At 59.9% G+C, this 20,210-nt stretch overlaps 2 protein-coding genes across 9 annotated transcripts; both read left to right on the top strand.

Moving 5' to 3' along the window:
- The first annotated feature begins 1,854 nt into the window (after window positions 1–1,854).
- KLC2 (kinesin light chain 2) lies at window positions 1,855–11,597 on the top strand. Of its 7 annotated transcripts, XM_082342634.1 has the most exons (16): window positions 1,856–1,978; window positions 2,811–3,085; window positions 5,439–5,669; window positions 5,811–5,880; window positions 6,538–6,760; window positions 7,414–7,501; window positions 7,594–7,695; window positions 7,793–7,966; window positions 8,073–8,172; window positions 8,824–8,873; window positions 8,981–9,048; window positions 9,483–9,591; window positions 9,694–9,852; window positions 9,929–10,053; window positions 10,263–10,320; window positions 10,624–11,597. In XM_082342634.1, the coding sequence occupies exons 2-16, from the start codon at window positions 2,858–2,860 to the stop codon at window positions 10,705–10,707; spliced, it is 1,869 nt and encodes a 622-aa protein (XP_082198760.1). In that variant the 5' UTR covers window positions 1,856–1,978; window positions 2,811–2,857; the 3' UTR covers window positions 10,708–11,597. The 7 variants fall into 7 exon arrangements, with proteins under 7 accessions (XP_082198758.1, XP_082198760.1, XP_082198759.1 ...); XM_082342632.1 differs by lacking the exon at window positions 10,624–11,597 and having other exon boundaries at window positions 1,855–1,978; window positions 10,263–10,576; XM_082342633.1 differs by lacking the exon at window positions 10,624–11,597 and having other exon boundaries at window positions 1,889–1,978; window positions 2,847–3,085; window positions 10,263–10,577.
- Window positions 11,598–12,250: 653 nt separating this feature from the next.
- On the top strand, window positions 12,251–19,646 carry RAB1B (RAB1B, member RAS oncogene family). 2 transcript variants are annotated; one of them, XM_082342642.1, is made up of 6 exons: window positions 12,251–12,431; window positions 14,092–14,164; window positions 14,457–14,552; window positions 14,666–14,761; window positions 17,948–18,079; window positions 18,172–19,646. In XM_082342642.1, the coding sequence occupies exons 1-6, from the start codon at window positions 12,418–12,420 to the stop codon at window positions 18,364–18,366; spliced, it is 606 nt and encodes a 201-aa protein (XP_082198768.1). In that variant the 5' UTR covers window positions 12,251–12,417; the 3' UTR covers window positions 18,367–19,646. The 2 variants fall into 2 exon arrangements, with proteins under 2 accessions (XP_082198768.1, XP_082198769.1); XM_082342643.1 differs by lacking the exon at window positions 12,251–12,431 and adding an exon at window positions 13,089–13,183.
- Window positions 19,647–20,210: the final 564 nt, after the last annotated feature.

Below are 20,210 nucleotides of genomic sequence, written 5' to 3'. Positions count from 1 at the left end.
CCCTGGTGGGGGAACTAAGAGCCCACGTGCTGTGTGGTGCAGCCAAAAAAAAAAAAAAAAAAAAAAAAAAATCCCTGGGAAAATATCACTGGCAGAAGCACAGAATCAGGCAGAAGAACCTGGCTGGATATAAGTGGGATGCACGCAATCTAGGGTTTTAGCTGACAAGCTTACCCTGAGCAGACACCGTACCGTGGCTGTCAAAGTCAACCTGACTTTCAGCTTCACGGTGAACGGGTGGTGTGCTCCTTAGGGGGGGGACTATCCCTCTGTGATCTGTGCAGTTCACTCCCTGTCTGGATCCCTGCGCCCTGGACTGAGCACCACATTCGGAGTAGTGTCCGGACTGACAAGCTAAGCCACACCCAGAAAAGAGAAATCGGGAGGGGGAAGGGTCAGAAACTGCACAGGAGTGGGTGAAGGGACCCAGACTGTCAGCCCAGGCAGGGGGAACACTGTGTGGGGCACCATCACTGTCTCCAAATATCTGCATTGGCAAAAGGGAGCAGACTGTCCTTCCTGAGGCCAGAGCTTCAGTTTGGTGTGCGCAGGCACTGTGGGCAGGTCCTCTGGGGGCTAAGGAAAAGCTTGCTAACTTTTAGAGCCATCTCACAGCAGAATGTAGTGGGCTCCCTGTCACAGGACATACTTGAGCTGGCGGGGTGCCGGACCATCTCTCTGTCAGAGATCATGCCGAGGGGATTCTCACATCCACCAGGACACTGAACCGGGTACAGTCTGAGTCTGAACACACCCTGACTCATGAGGAACGCCCCAGGCCCCTGGATACCATTGCCAGGCCTTGCTTGGCAGGTTTTGTCTCTCAGGGTGGTTATCCTGCTGTTACCCACTGGGATGTCGACCTAGAAGCAGTGCAGGTAGAGCTAGGGTAGCCAGCAACCTAGGACTGCAGAGCACCAGACCCAAACCTGGGCCAACAGGTGCGCCCTTCTGCCTTTTAAAAAAACCAGCATTTACTGAGTGCTGCTATGTGGTAGCCAAGAGCTACTCTGAGAGCGGCCAAGAGCTACGCTGAGAGCGAACAAGACAGGCAGATCTTGGCCTGCATTCTAGGGAGGAGACAGAAACTGACAAGGAAAATGTTAGAAGGAGTAAATGCTACAGAGAGAATTAAATGTGTGCTTGAAATGGGCTGGAGGGCTGCTCTACACAGGGGGTGGGGAATCAGGGAAGGGCTCTGGGAGGAGATGACGTCATCATCACCTTGTCCTGATCATCCAGCCCACAGAATCTGTAGTGGTGCTCACCCACAGGGTCACGAGTCTGTTTCGGCCGATGCCCAACTGCCCCTTGCCATCCTTTTCTCCCTCACAGCCAGAAGCCTCCGTCCCTTCCTCCCAAGAAGCAGCCCTAAGATGCCGAGAATCCCCTACTGGGATAAGGACAGCTCCGAAGGATCTGGGTGGGGCATAACCACTCTCTAGAGACAAATGAGCCTGGGGTCAGATCCACGAGATTGGGATAATAGCAGTGCCCGCTTTATCCGGTCTTTGCAAGCATTTAATGTTTCATCGCACTTAAGGCATCCAAGCGCCCCGCACACAGTAAGCGCTCAGAAAGTGGCAACTACCTCAATAAATGTCAATAAATGTCAACTGTCTCGTTCTGGACTCTGAGGAGGCCGGGCCTTCTCCCTGGGTCCCAGTTTCTTCCGCCGCCCTCTCTGGCAGCGGTACAGGGCAAGTTCAGGTGCACATCCTCCCCAGGCTGTCCACACCGCTGCGGCCTCGGGGCGGGTTACAGCGGAGGAATCCGAGGCCGCAGGAGAGTGGGAGGTGGCCGCTATGAACCTAAGCTTCGGGCAAACCCACGCCCGGCGCCTCAATGACCACGCCCCATCCCCGAAGGCCACGCCCCCGGATCCCTTCCCCTTGCCTGGAGTGGGCCCAGCCGGCGTGCTCCTTTAAGGCAGCCAGCGGGCCGAGAAGAGTGTTTAGCCCCCTCCGACGCCGCCAAGGTACGGGCTTCACCTTTAAGGCGGCGCAGGGACTGCTGGGAAGGCCGGCGGGATGGAGGCGGTGGGACCTGCTCACGGCTGCTGGTCCGGGTGAAGCGGGGCGGGAGCCGGAGCCGGAGCGGGAGGCGGGCCCGAGCGGGAGACGCAGGTCCACGCGGGCCGATCGGGCCGGGAGAGGGGGGGCTCTGGGTCGGCCTAGGGGAGGGGTCGTCTTGGGCGCGGCCTGTGAGAGGGCCAGGCCAGCCCGCGGGGAGGGGGCGCAGTCCTGGGTGGCCGGGGGCGGGAGCTCGGCCTTTTCAGGGGAGGGGTCCGCAGGATGTCGTGCTGGCCTATGGGGCGCGGCCTGGGGGGAGGGGGGGACGAAGAACCCGAGATCTCAGCTCCTTAGGGGGAGGGTCTCCCCAGGGTCGAGCTGCCCAGGAGGAGGGGCTCTGTGGCTCGGCCTGCCTGTTGGGAAGGGGGCTGCCCGAGGGGGGCTGGGGCCGGATCGCCCAGAGGGGACGGTGTCTCCGCATGGGAGTGAACCCCCCCAAGATCCCCGTAGGTCCATCCTCTGGCACGCCCTGCTCTGGCTTAGGTAGTCTCCAGGGAAGCTCCGAGATTGGGTCGCCTAAGCCGGCCTGAGCCAGTGGTCTGGGCCGAATCCGGGTCCAGCCTCGCCGGTCGCACCGCATTGCGTCTCCCGGGCCAAGACGAGCCGGGCGCGCCCCCTGTAGGCCGAGCGCGGGCACGGTGCGGGCTGCTGCCTGGGGGACGGGGCACCCCGGGGACCCAGGCGTCCGGGGACCCTAGGTGTTTACCTAATCCGGGGCGGACGGCGGCGTGGCCCCAGGCCCGGCACCCCCTGCCCGCCCTCTCGCCTTCACAGGCGGCACGGCCATGGCCACGATGGTGCTTCCTCGGGAGGAGAAGCTGAGCCAGGATGAGATCGTGCTGGGCACCAAGGCCGTTATCCAAGGGCTAGAGACCCTGCGCGGGGAGCATCGTGCCCTTCTCGCTCCCCTCGTCGCTCATGAAGCTGGTGAGGCAGAGCCCGGCTCACAGGAGCGCTGTGTCCTCCTGCGCCGCTCCCTGGAGGCCATCGAGCTGGGGCTGGGGGAGGCCCAGGTAGGCTGGTCTGGGGTGCTAAGGAGGGAGGTCATGGGAGGGATGGAGCCTTCCAGAGGAATCCTGGCAATGTAGTAACAGAATCAGAAGGGAAGGAAGAATCTGTCCCCTGGAGCCTCATGGTAGGATCCCAGTAAATATCTGTTGAAGAAATGGATGGGCTCTGGAGACCCCGGCCGTGCCTGGCCCCAGGAGAGCCTGATCATCTGGCTTCTCTGCTAGGTAGCAGAGACTGCATGGCCTAAAAAAACTGAGGAAATCCTTAAGGATCCCCCCATTCATTCTTCTATTCATTTGTTAACAGGTAAGTTATCAAGTGCCTACTATGTGCCTGGCAATGTGTTAGGTGCCAGGGCTACAGGTCCAACAAGACAGACGAGATCCCTGCCCTAGTCCAATAGGAAGAGAGTCAGAAATACACATATATTTATTCAATATTATAAGTTCTCCAAAGAAAATAACAAGATCTTGTGATAGCCTTAGCTATTGGTCAAGCAAGACTTCTGAGGAAATGACATTTAAATCAAGACCTGAGAGAAGGAATGAACCAGCCTCCAGAGAAAGGAGGAAAGTGAGAGGTTGCATGTACAAAGGTCCTGAAGTGGAAAAGATCTTGTTGTGGAGGGAGAACTGAGAGACCTGTCTAACTGGAGCTTCGTGAGGAAAGAGAGGGACAGAAAAGGCCTGCGGAGAAGGTGGGGACCAGATCATGCTGTGCCTTATTAGTTTGGGTTTTATTCTCAGGAAATCAGGAAGCCTTTGGAGGGTTTAAGCAGTAAAGCGACACAGTCTGGCTTAGGTTTTAAAAACTCTCTCTGGCTGAGGGGTGGAAAATGAACGATTGTGGGTCAGGGTGGAAGGAGGTAGTAGGTGTTAGGAAGCCACTGCTAGAATTCCAACGAGAAATGGTGGGTTGGGCCATGAGGGTAGTAAGAAGGGGGTCAGTCCTAGACGTTCTGGAAGTAGGTCCAGTAGGGCCTGGGGATGGACTAAAGGAGACAGAGAGGGGCAGGGAAAGTCCCAGGTTTGTGGTTTGAGGAAATTAAGAGGAGGAGAGAGCCTGGATGGGTCAGGAGTTCTGTTTGGGTCCTCTTAAGTTGGGGCTGCCAGAATGACATGCAGACGGAGCTATCCAGGAGGTGCTGGGGTGTACAAGGAGTTAGACTCTCGGGCAGAGAGTCTTGGCCCACTCATCTTGGCTGAGACACTGCCTGGCTCTGTGAATCCTGGGCAGGTGGTATCACCTTGGTTTCCTTGTTTTTAAAATAGGGATCATGCCATCTGCCATAAATACTTCCAGGCTGTTTAGGATATTTTTTAAAAATAGCTAGTGGTTGTGAAAACACCTGTCACTTAGGCGTTTGCTAGTCAACTAGAAAGCGCGGGGTCCCAGACTGCCTGGCTCTCTGGGAGGGCAACGTGTCGGGCATTCACTCCTCGGCCGGCTGACTGCCAGGTACAGAGATGAACACACCAGGGCCCCCTCCCAGTGTATACAGGCACAGATGGACAACAGGATGGCATGGAGGTGGGGGAGGTGCCGTGCTTTCCGGGGGCTGAGGGCATAAGAGGCTTCACTGCAGAAATGACCCTGACCATGAAGGACGGAGAAAGGGTAGAGTCTAGGCAAGGCCCCAAGGCGGGAGGAGCCTGGAAGCTCAGGAAAGGAGTCGTGGAGTTTGGGGAGAGGGATGGGGGCTGAGGCTGAGGCCTCTGGATCCCCTTACCTGCCCCTGTGGTTTTCCAGACACTGGGGGTTTAGGACACACACCCTCTTCCCTCCCTGGGAGCTGCAGGAGGACAGGGGCTGCCCTGGCCCCTTGGCAGAAGTCAGGATGGAGTCTTTCGGTAGCCCTTCAGTCGTCTATCAGGGTCTTTGGGAAAGCGCTAGCCCTGGGCCAGGGGCAGCGGTATGGTATAGTGGCTCTGGCTACAGGGCTTGAGTACAACTCCTAGGAGAGACAGGAAACGAGTGGACAGCTCGGGGAAAGGGCAGCACCCCAGCTAGCGCTCTTCATGATCCAAAGAACCCAACAAGGTGGGAACTGGACCATCGATGTGGAGGACTAGCTGGAGGCCCAGGAAATGGGATGGGCTATTTCAGAGTCTAGCACAGCCAGCCTGGGAGCCCAGGGCTCCTGACCACAGAAGGAAGGACTTAGGAATCCCCAAGCCTCCTGGTTTCAGGTCTCAGGCTATGTTGGTCTGTTTGGGGCCCTGGGGCAAAACTCGCTTGATGAGAGGAGAACTTCGGGGCCCTCAGCCCTGCAGCTCCTCCGGGCCTGGCTCTTCTCTGGGGCCCAGGCTGGGGGGTCAGCAGGGCTCTGACCTCCGTTCCGGCTGGCTGCCGCAGGTGATCTTGGCGCTGTCGAGCCACCTGGGGGCTGTAGAGTCGGAGAAGCAGAAGCTGCGGGCTCAGGTACGGCGCCTGGTGCAGGAGAACCAGTGGCTGCGGGAGGAGCTGGCAGGGACGCAGCAGAAGCTGCAACGCAGCGAGCAGGCCGTGGCCCAGCTCGAGGAGGAGAAGCAGCACTTGCTGTTCATGAGCCAGATCCGCAAGCTGGACGAGGACACCTCCGCCAGCGTAAGCCCTACCACGGCCACTGGGCGGGGCGGGGGCACCTGGGAGCAGGGAGGGGCGGCGGGGGGCAGACGCTGCTCCGACCCAGCCCACCGACCCCTGGGCCGCCTCCTTCCCTGACGACCGTCCCGTCTTCCTCCCCAGGAGGAGAAGGGGGACGTCCCCAAAGACTCTCTGGATGACCTGTTCCCCAGTGAGGAGGAGCAGAGCCCAGGTGCGGAGGGGCAGCTGGCTCTGGGGGCGGGAAAGGAAGGCTGTGTGAACTCCTGGTCCTTGGGACCCAGAGGTCACAGAAAACAAGGTCTGAGTGGCTGCCGTGTTCTTTCCTGCCTCGTTTCTGATGATAACATCCGAGCATTAGAGCTTAAAAGGCAGGTTTTACATGTTGCTTCTCTCATCTCCCAAGTTCTGTGAGGAGCAGGCATCACAGTTCAGAGCTTGCGAGCAGGCCGGCCTGGGTGCGAGCCCTGCTCGGCCTCCATTTGCTCTGTGACCACTGGTAGAGTTTCTTTCCTCTCTGAGCCTCCTGTGAGGGTTAAAGGAGGACGCATGCACAGTGCTGAGCCCCGGGCCAGTACTGGCCTTGCTGATCGGGTGGCCTGTGTATCAGAGCCTCTCTTCTGCACGTGAGGAGGCTGAGGCTCGGGGGTTAGGCGACTTGCTCTGGGACACACAGCTTGAAGTACCGGAGCTGGGACTCTACCCACTCTTTTTGTGGGGTGACTAGACCCACTCTACAGATGGGGAAACTGAGAGCGAATGGTGACTTGCCCAGGGCCACGTGTGACGTCGGTCAAAGGTATGGCTGGCATGTGCCGGCCCAGCTCAGGGGGCACTTGGTACATCTGACCTCCCGCCCTTGGCTTTGCAGCCCCCGGCCCTGGAGGAGGAGATGTGGCTGCCCAGCACGGGGGCTATGAAATCCCAGCGCGGCTCCGCACCCTGCACAATCTGGTGATCCAGTACGCCTCTCAGGGCCGCTATGAGGTGGCCGTGCCACTCTGCAAGCAGGCCCTCGAGGACCTGGAGAAGACGTCAGGCCACGACCACCCTGACGTGGCCACCATGCTGAACATCCTGGCGCTGGTCTATCGGTGAGGGCTCCTCCGGCCTCGGTCACCCATGGGAGCATTCTTCCTGAAGGCTCCAGCCCTGGTCACAAATCCTCAGTGCCTGCAGTGGGCCAGGACTCGGGTTCCACCAAGCAGTTGGGTGACAGAGAAAGAAGGATCTTGTCCCTGGAGAGGGCCAAGCCCACAGGGTGCCTGAGCTACAGACATGAATATGCCTTAGTCTAGTGGTGGACAAAGGCTTGGACGTATCCAGGGAGGGGACGGCACACGAGGACGCCGGGGGCACACCTCCTCCAGGCACCAAGGCTTGAGGAGGGCCTTTGGTGAAAGTTGAGTTTGCCCAGAGCACAAGAGGGTCGGAGAAGGTCTCCTTGGCAGAAAGGACACCATGAGCAGAGGCCCTGGGGAACAGAGGACAAGGTGCACTGGGCATGGGGCAGTGAGGGTGGGATCTGGGGGAGTCTGGCTTGTACCCCAGCGCTGCATGCCCTTCCTGCACAAAGCCCCCCAAGCCAGAGAGCAGGGGCTGACCACGTCTCCCCATGCTCTGGGTCACACCCCATCATGCTCACTCATTAGTAAGTATGGGACGAGTGACCACAGGGATCTTGGGCCACTAGGAGGAGGGCCTTGGGCTGGAGAATAACCCTCATCGTGCTCCCACCTGCCCCCAGGGACCAAAACAAGTACAAGGAGGCTGCCCACCTGCTCAATGATGCCCTGGCCATCCGCGAGAAGACACTGGGCAAGGACCACCCAGCTGTGAGTGAGGCTGGGTGGGAGGTGGGGGCTTCCCCTCCCCCCTGCAGCTCCCAGGTCCCAGGTCATGGAGCCTCCATTCTCCCACCTGCTAGGTGGCTGCGACACTGAACAACCTGGCGGTCCTGTATGGCAAGCGGGGCAAGTACAAGGAGGCTGAGCCCCTCTGCAAGCGGGCACTGGAGATCCGGGAGAAGGTGGGAGCAGGCAGGGCTGGGCAGGCCAGGTGGGCTGGGCAGACGGGGGACGTAGGCCGGCCCCGAGCCCAGCCACTGGCTCTCGCTCCTGTCCCAGGTTCTGGGCAAGCTTCATCCAGATGTGGCCAAGCAGCTGAGCAACCTGGCCCTGCTGTGCCAGAACCAGGGCAAAGCCGAGGAGGTGGAATACTACTACCGGCGGGCACTGGAGATCTACGCCATGTGCCTTGGGCCTGACGACCCCAACGTGGCCAAGACCAAGAACAACCTGGTGTCCTGGGCTGGAGGGGGGCTGGGGGAAGGGGGAGGGGGGAGGGAGGAGAGGAAAAGGCTCCACTCCTTGCATCCTGCTCACCCTCTGGGCCCTGCCCCTCCAGGCCTCCTGCTACCTGAAACAGGGCAAGTACCAGGATGCAGAGACCCTGTACAAGGAGATCCTCACCCGCGCTCACGAGAGGGAGTTCGGCTCTGTCAGCGGTGAGCATGGCTGCCGGGTGCCCCAGCTCACCCGGCACAGGCCCACCCAGCCGTCAGCATCTAGGACGAATACCTCAGCCGGACAGGCCTCACGCCTAGGGTCTGGCTGGTCCGCAGCCACTTGTGTGCACACGTGAGCACACACACCCAACTCACACAGCCCCCTGGGAGGTTGTACCCGTGCAATGCCCTCCCTTTGCATACCTGTGCCCTCGGCCCAGAGCCTCTTCCCCTTTCTCCACTGGGCAACTCACGCTCACCGTGAAGGCCCAGCCCAGATGTCTCCCACTCTGGGAAGCCACCTTCTGGTCCCTCACGGTCAGTCACTTCCTGCTCTGGGACCCCTCAGCCCGGCCCAACATTCAGGCCTAGCATCGTCTCGCGCCGTGGGCCTGAGGTTTGTAAGGGTGTGCTCCCCCCAACCCCCAGTCACGAGCCCCTCAAGCACAGGCCTGTGCCACAGGCATCTCTGTTCCAGAGGAGCGTCAGTCATGTTTTGGGTCTGTTTCTTGTCCATTCATTCATTCAACGAAGCCCAACCCTGGTCCTTCTTGAGTACCCCTGACTTCCCCCGAGACCCCAGTCATGTGTCCAGCCCAACCAGGAGAGGCCCACGTGAGAGGCTGGTGACAGCCCCATCTCTCCCTCCAGGGGACAACAAGCCCATCTGGATGCACGCAGAGGAGCGGGAAGAGAGCAAGGTAGCTCTGTGGGGCAGAGCCCGGGCAGGCGCCTGTGGCGGGAGGATGAGGCCGGGGGTGTGTAGAGGGGAGGGCCTGCTCCCACCTTCCGCTTCTCTCTCCCCCAGGATAAGCGCCGGGACAGCACCCCCTATGGGGAATATGGCAGCTGGTACAAGGCCTGTAAAGTAGACAGGTGAGGACAGTGGGGCGGGACTGCTGGGCTGGCAGAGCGCCGGGAGGCGGCATCCTGGGGGGGGGCCGGGGCCAGGCTCCACCCTCCACACTGCTCAGCCCCGAATACACACCTCTTCTCCATCAGCTCGTCTTTCAAGGCCTAGGTCACAGGCCACCTGTCACAAGAAGGCTTTCTGTCCCAGGACAGCCTGATTATCTCACTCCTGGGTTTCCCAGCTTTTAGTCCTGGTGGCAACGTCCCACCTAGGGCTCTCAGGTGATTCCCCAAAACAGGGGAATCCAGGCGGACCTGGCACAGGGCCTGACACACAGGAAAGGCTCGATTTTGGTCGGCTGGATGGTTCCTCAGGGCCAGCGTGGGCTGGGTGTCGGGATGGGCCCTGGCTCCTGGGGAGCAGGGAGCTGGAGACCGTCCCGCTCTCCCGTCCGCAGCCCCACGGTCAACACCACGCTGCGCAGCTTGGGCGCCCTGTACCGGCGCCAGGGCAAGCTAGAAGCCGCGCACACGCTGGAGGACTGCGCCAGCCGCAGCCGCAAGCAGGTAGGGCGACAGGCACCAGGGGTGTGGGCAGGGACCTGCGTGGCCCTGTGTGTGATCCAGGCAGGGCCCGTTGCTCCGCCTGATGCGCCCGCCCTCCCTCAGGGCCTGGACCCCGCAAGCCAGACCAAGGTGGTGGAGCTGCTGAAAGACGGCAGCGGTGGGCGCGGAGACCGCCGTGGCAGCCGAGACGTGCCCGCGGGTGCCGGGGCTCGGTCTGAATCCGACCTCGAGGAGGGAGGGCCTGCGGCCGAGTGGAGCGGGGTGAGTCTAGGGGCTGGACTGGGCCAGGGGGCTGTGTAGCTGGCATGGCGCAGAGACGACCCCGTCCGCCCCATAGGACGGCAGCGGCTCGTTGCGGCGCAGCGGCTCCTTCGGGAAGCTCCGAGATGCCCTGAGGCGCAGCAGTGAGATGCTGGTGAAGAAGCTGCAGGGTGGTGGCCCCCAGGAGCCCCCGAACCCCAGGTGAGCCTCTCACCCCACAACTTACCAACCCCAGCTGCACTTCAGACCCAGGGTGAAGTCCCTGTCTCGCTCAAGCTCCACCCACCACCAATCTCCCTCCCCTTCCACCTCCCTCCCCATCAGCCTCCCTCCCCTGCCCCAAGCTGACCCCTTCCCCCGTCCTCCCCCAGTTCCACCGTGGGCAAATCCTGACCGCCCTTTCCCCTCAGGATGAAGCGGGCCAGTTCCCTCAACTTCCTCAACAAGAGTGTGGAAGAGCCAGTCCAGGTACGGGTGGGTAGTTGTCGGCACTGGGCAGCTGAGGCCCCGGCCCCAGGCCTGCGTGTCCTGTGTACTTGCCGAGCTTCTCAAGCATGTCTGTTCATCCAGCCACACTTCCTGTCTCCATCCCAGGCCTGGCTTTGGGCTGGACCCTGGGGAGACAAATGAGGGAAACTCAGCTCCTGCCTGTGAGCGGCCAGTGGCAGCACAGTAACTGTGGAGGTGGGTGGGAGTGTCAGGCCCCTCGGGGCCAGGGAAGCGCGAACTGGCGGCAGCACGAGGCTGAGCCACCCGCCCCTCTGCCCACAGCCTGGAGGCACAGGCCTCTCTGATAGCCGCACCCTCAGCTCCAGCTCCATGGACCTCTCCCGACGAAGCTCCCTTGTGGGCTAATCCTGAAGGGGCAGCCGGTCGCCAGAGCCTCCACCCGGCACCATCCCCACCCCAGCCCTGCGCATGGGCCTGCTGCTTGCCCCGCCTGTCTCTCCCAAGGACCCCTGTCTTTTCTGTTCAATCTCAGGGTAACCTCCTCCCTTGTCATCTCAGCCTGAGCCCTGGAGGCTGGGCCTGACCGCTCCAGCTCTACCCCTTATTTATTCCTTCCAGCAGGGCCCCCTCTTCCCTAGGTTCAGGGCCAGCGGAGGGGCTGGCCGGGGTCTCCAAAGGTAGAGAGAGGCTCAGTGGCCCCCCCTCCGCAGACCCCAAATCCAAGAACACTAAGCACCCGCCGTCCCTTCAGCACCCTGCCCTCCCCCGGCCGTTGCTTCTGTATATAGAGAAATAAGTTATTGGCCGCACTCCTCCTCTCAGTCCTTGGTACTATCCGGCCTCCCCTCACCCCACCCTTCTCTAGTGGTACCGCCCAGGCCTTAATCACCCCCATTCCGCGCGGTGGTATCTCCCAGGCTCCACATCTCAGGGGCGGTGCCTCCCCAAAGGGTTCCCTGGGCATTCTCGCGTTCCTCCCGGCCTCTGAATGGTGCGCCCTGCCCCGTGTCCCAGGACGGAGAGCCCACCCCCTGTCCGTCCTCTCACCGCCGGGCTCTGCCCTGCAGCCCGGTCTTATGCACTGCCCCTGCCGCCCGGCCCGCCCAGGCTCGGCCTGACCCCGCCCCGGGCACCGCCCGTAGAGCCATCCTGCCACGCCTCCTCCCACGCCTGCAGCTTCTTGCTAGGGGCAGTGATGGACCCCTGTGGCAGGAGGGGCTGCCCCAGTTGGGAGGTGAGGCGGTCGCTCTCTATTTTCAAATGTTGCTGTAGAAATAAAGACGGTTTGACTCTGAGCTGGGCTTGTTTTGGGGCGGAGCCCGAGGGCTCCTAGCGTCTCTACGTCTCTACATTGGGGGTGGGGTCAGGAGAGGCTGCGAGTGAGTGTGTGTGTGTGTGTGTGTGTGTATGTGTGTGTGTGTGGCTCGCTCACGTCTGGTCCCGCTCAGCTGCAACCCAGATAGGCTTCTCCTATCCCGGAGTTGTTCGGGAGCCCCACAGATTCAGGATTTTTTTCTAACAACCTTCATCTCTGAGATTCTGGAGACCACGGGCTTTGATCGAGCTTTGCCCCTTACCAAGCTGTTTGACCTTGAGCGAGTTACCGAGTCTCGATTTTTTCATCTATAAAATGTGGGTGACACCTTCTTCCTGGGGTTGCTGCTGGGAGTTAGGAGCGCCAGTACACGAAGAACCCTGGATAAATGAACTTTTACTAACGCTGCGGGGAGTGTAAAGATGAATGCCTCTGTCAGACAGACGTGAAACGTGTCAACGACAGCACTAAATTGAGGATCCAACGCCGGGACGCTGTCAGGCTCCCGAGCGTGGTCCTCCAGCCCAGGTACTTCTAGGGAGTGAACTACAAGCTCCAGAAGGCAACGCGCGGCGATGGTGGGGCCTGGGCTAGGATTACGCCTGCGCAGCGGGGGGCGGGGTGAGTTGCACAATGTAAGGAGACTACAAGTTCCGAGGAGCCACGCGGCGAGGTCCCAGTCCGAAGTATTTGCGCCTGCGCGTCGCGGGCGGGGCCTCTGGGGCGGAGCGGCCACCATCTTGGAACGGGAGGCGGAGCAGAGCCGACTGGGAGCGACCGAGCGGGCCGCCGCTGCCGCCATGAACCCCGAATAGTGAGTGCGCCCCGCCCGCGCCGTCCGGCGCAGCCTCGATCCCGAGTACGGGGCTGTACGCTTACCGGGGTTGTCCGGCCCGGGTCAGGACTACGCGGCGCCCCCACATCCGGGTCCCTCTTCCGCTGACCTCCCCCCCCTCACATCCGGGTTCTGCCCCTCCCCCGGGGGCCCCAGAACCCCAGCTCGACGCCCCGAGTTCTTGCACCCGGGCCCGGAGACTGCGACCCCGAGGGGCACCACTTGGATCCCGAGGCACCGGCACTAGCAGGCCTTGTCGGTCAGGTGACCCCGCAGCCCCGGTCTTTCCAGGCCTCAGTTTCCCCACCTGCTGCCTGAGAGTAGCGGTCTGGGTGCTGACGACGGTCCTGGCATTGTGGAGCCCGTCCCCAGAGTTTCTGGTCGCGGTCCAGATTCGGGCCCTTTAGGTCGGGTCGTACATTCTGCTCTCCAGTCCTCCCGGAATCCGGTTCCTGGGGGCTGGCCCGCTGGGTAGCTTTTCCGCAGGTTCTCCCCTCCGGGGCTGCCGCTTTGCCCTTTACCTGGATCAAAGTGCCCTGCCGCTCCCAGAGGCTGGTCCCCTCCCGCCCTCCCCTCACCTTTGCGCAAGCCCCCGGCGCCGCCGTCACACCCCTTCCCTTCGCCGTCACCCTGCCGAAGAAGTTTAGATGAATGTGGCATTTGCTTTCTCCCTTCCAGTGGGATTCTTTGTTCCTCAGACTTTCCTCACTTCTTGGTCACTCCCTCTACGGGTAGGTGGCCCACATCTCTGCCCCGACTTCTCATCGACAGTTTTCCCTTAGTGTCAGTTATCTTCTTCCTCTTTTGCCCCTTCCTTTTTCTTCTCCAGATCCTGGCTTCAGATATCCTTGGGGAAGGGTGAAGCTCTGAGCTGGATTATAAGGGGTAACAGAGAAGGGAACCAACAGGCTTTCACAGAGACTTTGGAGTCTGAACCTGGTTTCCAGTATTAAAGTTAACAGCTGTGTAACTTAGGGCAAGTCACTTCCCTTCTCTGGTCTCTGGTTTCTTCATTAGTTGGGAATAACCAGCACTCACTTCATTGGACTGTTGTGAGGCTTGAATGAGATGATGCATTTGAAGTGCTTAGCACAAGGCCAGGCACAAGTAGGAACTGGATAAGTTTTAACTGCTATTATCATTGCCGCTTGTTGACCGTCTCTTTCTGGAGACTTCATACCAGGTTCTTTATATAGGTATTCAGTTAAGTTCTAGGCTGGGCCCTGGCTTCCACTTCTGGGGCCTCCCCTGCCAAGTCAGGTACGGCACACGGCAGTGTAGGAGGGTTTCCCTAAATAACCCCTACTGGACCCGAAACCATGGAGTCTATCAGGAATCAGAGTAGGATACCCAACTCTGTCACCTAACTCATGTGATCCTTGGCAAGTCACGTCCCTCTCTGTGGCTCCATTTCCTTCTCTGTAAAGTGGGAATTCAGATGCACCCCTTTGGGCCAGCTGTGTTATGGGGAGTGGTCAACCCTCCCCATCCCAGGACTTGTGGGAGGATCTTGTGAGTGCTTTAATACTCTAATCCAAGGCACACCTCACAGTGTGGGAGAATGCTATAGTTTTGACTCCAGGATGATGGCAGGTGGGCTCCCTGCCTTCCTTCACACCTTCCCATCCTTTCTCTCCAGTGACTACCTATTTAAGCTGCTTTTGATTGGTGACTCGGGCGTGGGCAAGTCCTGCCTGCTCCTGCGGTTTGCTGTAAGTAAGAAGTTTCCTATACCATCCATCTGGGGTCCTGGCTGGTGGCCGGAGGGAGAGGGGGGCAACCCAGAGAATAGTGGTTGCAAGACCTGGGAGACCAAGGATGAAGTTGCAGGACTTGCCAGCGACATATCTGACTGAACAGGGGCATAGGGCTGGCAAGTTGGGGTGCTGAGAACTGGGGCTCAGCAGTTAGGAGCTCAGCTGGGGCAGGACACTGGAGGGAGGTTTTCCAGATGGGCCTCAGACCTGTTCACTCAGGCCATTTCCCTGGTCCCTGATCTTTCAGGATGACACATACACAGAGAGCTACATCAGCACCATCGGGGTGGACTTCAAGATCCGAACCATTGAGCTGGATGGCAAAACCATCAAACTTCAGATCGTGAGTGTTGCTCCTCGCAGAATCCCTGGTGCAGAGACATCTCCCTTGGGAGGGGAAGGGCCCTGGGCATGGAGCCCAGGGCTGACCTGCCCGTCTCTCCTGCTGTCTTGTAGTGGGACACAGCTGGTCAGGAACGGTTCCGGACCATCACTTCCAGCTACTACCGGGGGGCTCACGGCATCATCGTGGTGTACGACGTCACCGACCAGGTACTCCCGGGCTCACCATCCCCCACTTTGCCTCCTCAGCCTCAGGTCTTTGGCTTTTGCTGCTTTTTACTGTTCTTGTTCTCTCTTTCTCATGCTGCCCGGAAAGGAGACTGTTCTCGGACTCATTTCACAGGGGGGGGAAATAGCTGCAGACCTGGGTCCTCCCCAGGCCCCGCTGCAGGGCCTTGGCAGAACCAGGCCTCACCTCCCTGTCCGACTTGCCACCTTACTCTAGACCTTCCAGGCACCTGTGTTTTGTGGGGGGTTCAGTCAGCTGACTGCTTGCTGTGCTGGGCCCGTGGCCTCCTGGGTAAAGACACTGTGGAGAAGCGATTGGAGGGCCTTACGCAAGGAAGTGAGGGAGCCCTGCACTCTGGGCCCAGTGTGAGCAGAGTTCTGGGAGGCCTGTGTCTGCTGTGGCAGCGTGAGTCTTGTGTCATCGGCATCAGCGGTGATGTTAACAGCGGGAAACAGTCCTGTCACGCGTTACAGTTCACAGGTTCTGTCACAGCCCTTTGATGCTCGTAACACTCCAAAGAGGTGTGTGTTATATTCCCATTTTACAGATGAAGAAATGGGTCGGGGTGGTAAGACTTTCTTAGGCCCTGCAGCCAGTTAAGTGGTGGAGACAGAAAGCCCAGGCCTACTGATTCTACCCGCTTTGTTTTTTTTTAAACTTTGTTGCTTCATGGGGGTCAGGCCCTGGGGACATGGAGATACTTGTGTCAGCCCCAGGCCAGGAGGAGTCCCCGCTCTGAGGGGCAGCTGGGCTCTTCAGCTCACCAGGGACTCGTGATGCCTCCTAGACAACAAGCTGTGGGTGAACTTTGCTCCACTCAGACGGAGGTCACCAAGGACCTCTAACCGCCAAAACTTGTGACTTCATTTCAGTTTTTGCCATGATTGATCTCTCATGGCTTTTAACTCTGTTCTCTTCTCGCTCTTTGAAAAAGTTACTGTCTCAAGGTCTGCCACCTCCTGCTGCAGCAGATTCTCTTTTCAGTGACTTCTTACTGGTCCGTCGTATCCTGCCCCGCTACAGCCCCAGATTCTGTGCTTCTTGATTGCCCGAAGCCTCCTCCTGACTCTCCCTGCACAATTCTGGCCACCTTGTGGTTTGGCTTCTTGTTTTGTGATTTCTACAACTAAAGAGCTATCACTGTGGATCTCCTCCTGTGTCCTGCGTTCTGCTGGCACTTTATGTCTGTGTTAATTCTCATGTTCACAGTATAACCCAGTGAACTCAATGGTGGCGTCCCTCTTTTCCAGATGAGGAAACACACTTAGACGTATGTTGAGTTACCTGTCCATGGCTTCACAGTCAGGAAAGGCAAAGCCCGTATTTTGAACCCAGGGTTCTTTGCTTCCCAGCACATCCTTTCCTGCCTCTTGACCGCCTTTAGGCCATCTGCAGAGCTCCAGACCATCTGCAGAACTCAGCTTGTCTGGTGCTGGTCTCCCCATCTCTTCTGAACTGGCTTCTGCATCCTCATCTTTATAACAGAGTCCCTGTTGGCCTGACCAGAAAACTCTTCCCTCCCCCATCCTGTCAGTCCCTGGGCCCCTCTGTTCTCCCCCATCATCTCTCCCAGATCCGTCCCCTCGTAATAATAGCAGTGATGAGGATAATGGCAGCTCTTGCTAATTAAGCACTTGTTATGAGACAAGCCTGCATTCATTATCCCATACTCACAACAGCCCCACCAGGAGGTACTATTTTATAGAAGTGAGGAGACTGAGGTTCCGAGAAGCCAAGTGACATATCTAGGACCATACAGTAAGTGGCAGAGGTGGGGCTTAACCCAGGCTGGTCTGACTCTAAATCCTGTGCTCTTCCCTGCCTCATTCCCTGGCTCAGGGCACATCTTCTCTTCCCTGGATTATTCCAGCCATCTCCCAGCTGGTGTCCACCTCCTTGCCGGTCTGATCTGGCCTCTGCACTCCTGCCAGGACTCTCCTCCCGGAACACAGGTGTGCTGCTGCTGCTCCCTTCCGAAGGAAACCTCTGCTGGCTCCTGGTTGTCTAAGACTGGGCCAGGCTAAGACCCTCCCTGCTTGGGCCTGCTTCCTCTTCCTCTCCTTCCCTGCTCAGGGCCTGTGTCCCAGCAGCTTTTAGCTTTTCCCCCTCCCCAAAGACAGCACGCCCCTCCCATCCCATCCCGTGACCCGGCGTATGTCCTCTCCTCCCCTTGCGCCTCTCCCCGTCCCTCCACTGGCACCCACATGGGGGTAGTTCGTCCCTGCAGGTGTAGGTCGGCTGTAATCTCCCCAGGCAGAGATGATCCTGGAGCTCCACCAGCTCCTGCCTTCTGTCCCTGCAGCTCTTGGTCGCCCTGTCTTGCCATTGTGTGTGCCCTAGTCTAGTCCTCCATTGTCCCCTGAGTGCTTTAGGGCAGGGCCCAGGCATGATTCCATTATTTGAACCCAGTGTCCAGCACAGGGCCCCGCCTGGGACATGGCAGGAGGTGTACGTTTGAACCCAGTGTGATATCACCAGACCTCTGGCTCCTAAGAAGGGAAAGCGGCTCTAGCTCAAGCATATTCCTAAAAGTTCTGTCCTTTGTCGGCGTGCCAGGCGTGGGGGGGGTGGGGCGCAGCAGGCCGCCGGGAGAGCCAGGCCGAGCGCGGAGGCTGTCGGTGCCAGAAGTAGGACGAATGTCAGGCCCTGTTCCCAGGATACCTGTCTCCCCCGTCGGCCAGGGTCTCCTCTGCGAGGATCCTCCACCTACCACTGGGCTCCAAGGTTTCAAACCTTAAAGAGATTTTAAGGCCACTGTGGGGACTTTGTAATTCTTGCTAACCTGTTATCCTTTGTCTCTGTCTTCCCTCTGGCCTCTCTCCTGATGCCGTTTGCTCCCTCCACGTGGTTAGGCCTTTTCTGTGTCTTGGGGAAACACGAGCAGCTGCAGGAAGCAGAGCTGGCTGGCCCTTGGTCTAAGCTGTTGAGGTGTCGGGGCTGTTGGTAGACAGCCGGGGCCCTGCTGGGCCTGGCTCTTGGGGTCTCAGACAGAGGAGGGCAGGAAGGAGCGCTAAGCCTGGAGGAGCTTCCTCTGGGTCCCTGAGCCCAGGGCGCCTGCCTTTCTCAGGAGCCCAGGACAGCCATCTTCCCCTCAAAACCCCTGTTCTCCAGGCCTGGCGTAGGGGTGGGAGGTGGGAGCAAAGTAACTTTTGATCTGGTCCCTCTAGGAATCCTATGCCAATGTGAAGCAGTGGCTACAGGAGATCGACCGCTATGCCAGCGAGAATGTCAATAAGCTCCTGGTGGGCAACAAGAGCGACCTCACCACCAAGAAGGTGGTGGATAACACCACAGCCAAGGTGAGCAGGCCTGGGCCAGGCCGCCCGGGTGGGCTGGGGCCTGCTGCCCCTCACCTCCTCTCCCCTTCTCTTTCCTCCTCTCCCCTTATCAGGAGTTTGCAGATTCCCTGGGCATCCCCTTCCTGGAGACGAGTGCCAAGAACGCTACCAATGTCGAGCAGGCGTTCATGACCATGGCTGCTGAGATCAAAAAACGGATGGGGCCTGGGGCAGCCTCAGGGGGTGAGCGGCCCAACCTCAAGATTGACAGCACCCCCGTGAAGCAGGCTGGTGGCGGCTGTTGCTAGGAGGGGCTCGTGGGGTGGGACCGGAGGTGGCACCTTCTCCAGATGATGCCCCTGGAGGGGGCAGGAGGTACTTCCCTCTCCCGGGGCATTTGAATCTGTGGCTTTGGGGTGTCCTGGGCTCCCCATCTCCCTCTGGCCTGTCTGCCTGCCGCCCTGAGCCCCGGTTCTGTCAGGGCCCCCAAGGGAGGACACCCAGGACCTTTGGCTGGGGTGAGGGTGCGGGCTTGCTCTGCTGCTGCCTCTGGGTGACTTTAAAAGATACCCCACCGCACACCTTTGGGATGAGGGCTCTCCTCTGTCTGTCTCCCTCCCCCTGCCCCCCGTGTATGCTGCAGTGGGTTTCTCTCCTTACTCTTCTTCCTCCCCTCCCCTGCGCACCCCCCTTCCCCAGGAGCCGAGGGCCTCCCTGGCCTCTACTGCCCCTGGCTGCAGTCAGCACCTGGGGCCAGGAATGGGACCAGGGGATCCAGGGCCCTGGAATGCAGGGCCCTGGGCTGGACCTCAGGACGGGCATGGGGCCACAGGGGCCCAGCAGCCCACTTTCCTCTCCTCCCTGCCTCCACACCCTGACACACACACTCACAGCTCGAGCCGTCCAGCTGCGGTGGGGTCTGAGCACATCTAGGGCAGGGGGGTGGGCAGCCGCGCTGGGCCTGTGTCTTGAGCCCAGAGGGAGCCTGCTCCTGCCACTCCCTGCCCTGCCAGAGCCAGGCCCGTGTGCTGCCCGCCCACCGTGCCCCTTTGTCCCCAAGGCAGGCGGAGGCGGAAGGCCCACCGTGCCAGAGGCTGGGCACCAGCCTTAACCCTCACTCTGCCAGCACCTCCTCCCTTGCCCTGAGGCAGCACATCTGGCTTATTCTCCCCCTTCCGTCCCTTGGAGCCTATGAGGGCGGATCCTCATCCCCTGTCGCTACTTCTCTGGGAATGTGGGTGCAACCCAGGGTGGGGGGGGCCTCTCCACTTAACTCCCTCCCACCCAGGATGCTAGCCCCCTGCCTCTGACACAGCTTCTTCCTGCAGAAAAACAAACCTTTGATCTCTACCTGAGAAGCCATGTCCCTTGTGCTGTCTCTTGCCTGTCCCACCTGTGCCCTCCCCTCCAGCTTGTATTTAAGTCCCTGGGCTGCCCCTTGGGGTGCCCTCCCAACTCCCAGGTTCCCCTCTGGTGTCATGTCAGGCATTTTGCAAGGAAAAGCCACTTGGGGAAAGACGGAAAGGACAAAAAATAAATAAATAAATTTCCACTGGCCCTCGGGGGAGCCGAGGGTTTTTGCAAGGAAGTTGTGGTGGCTGAGTGTGGTCTGTGGTGGGAGCTGCCTTTGGGTGGCGGGGAAGGAACTGGAGCCCTGGACTTGGTGGGCTGCACAGGGGTCCTGGCTTGGGCTGTGTGTCCTAGGGTTGCTGTTGAAAGGCCTTGACCCATTTCCTGAAGCTAGGAGAGCTGCCTGCTTGTGCTTCTATGGTCTGTCCCCACGGGCCCAGCACGGTTCCGGCCGGCCGGGAGGGCGGGAGGGCGGCTGGCGGCCGTCAGTGAGCACCTGGTGAGCTGCCGCCGCCGCCAACACCCACACAGGCGGGTCCGGGATGGGGAGTTGGGCCGCAGACCTTGTGCCCCGCTGTGTCTGGCCCGCAGCCCCTTCAGCCCCGTGGCTCAGCCCCCTCTCCCGGCTTGTTCTGGGTTCAAGCCAGGTGTCTCTGACCCCTCGGACAGTGACAAGTGCTTTGCACTTAAGACCTCGGTCCGACCTCCTTGGCCGGTGAATGAGGGCAGAGGTGCAGGCACCCGTCCGAGTGGACCGAGGGTGGCAGTGGTGGGCTCGTTGTGTGACGTGGGGGGGGGGGGG

Source organism: Balaenoptera borealis (assembly GCF_965194805.1).
Source record: "Balaenoptera borealis genome assembly, chromosome: 11".
Taxonomy (NCBI): domain Eukaryota; kingdom Metazoa; phylum Chordata; class Mammalia; order Artiodactyla; family Balaenopteridae; genus Balaenoptera; species Balaenoptera borealis.
The sequence above is the reverse complement of the archived record's forward strand: the minus strand, read 5'-3'. Positions and strand labels throughout refer to the sequence as shown.

Excerpts from the sequence above, each read along its gene's own strand:
- KLC2 (XM_082342633.1), top strand. The coding sequence starts at position 2,858 with ATGGCCACGATGGTGCTTCCTCGGGAGGAGAAGCTGAGCCAGGATGAG. Across the intron at positions 9,592-9,693 it reads CCAGCCGCAGCCGCAAGCAG|GGCCTGGACCCCGCAAGCCA; the intron begins GTAGGGCGACAG and ends GCCCTCCCTCAG. Across the intron at positions 9,853-9,928 it reads CTGCGGCCGAGTGGAGCGGG|GACGGCAGCGGCTCGTTGCG; the intron begins GTGAGTCTAGGG and ends TCCGCCCCATAG.
- RAB1B (XM_082342643.1), top strand. The coding sequence starts at position 13,104 with ATGTGGCATTTGCTTTCTCCCTTCCAGTGGGATTCTTTGTTCCTCAGA. Across the intron at positions 14,553-14,665 it reads AAACCATCAAACTTCAGATC|TGGGACACAGCTGGTCAGGA; the intron begins GTGAGTGTTGCT and ends GCTGTCTTGTAG. Across the intron at positions 18,080-18,171 it reads TGGATAACACCACAGCCAAG|GAGTTTGCAGATTCCCTGGG; the intron begins GTGAGCAGGCCT and ends TCCCCTTATCAG.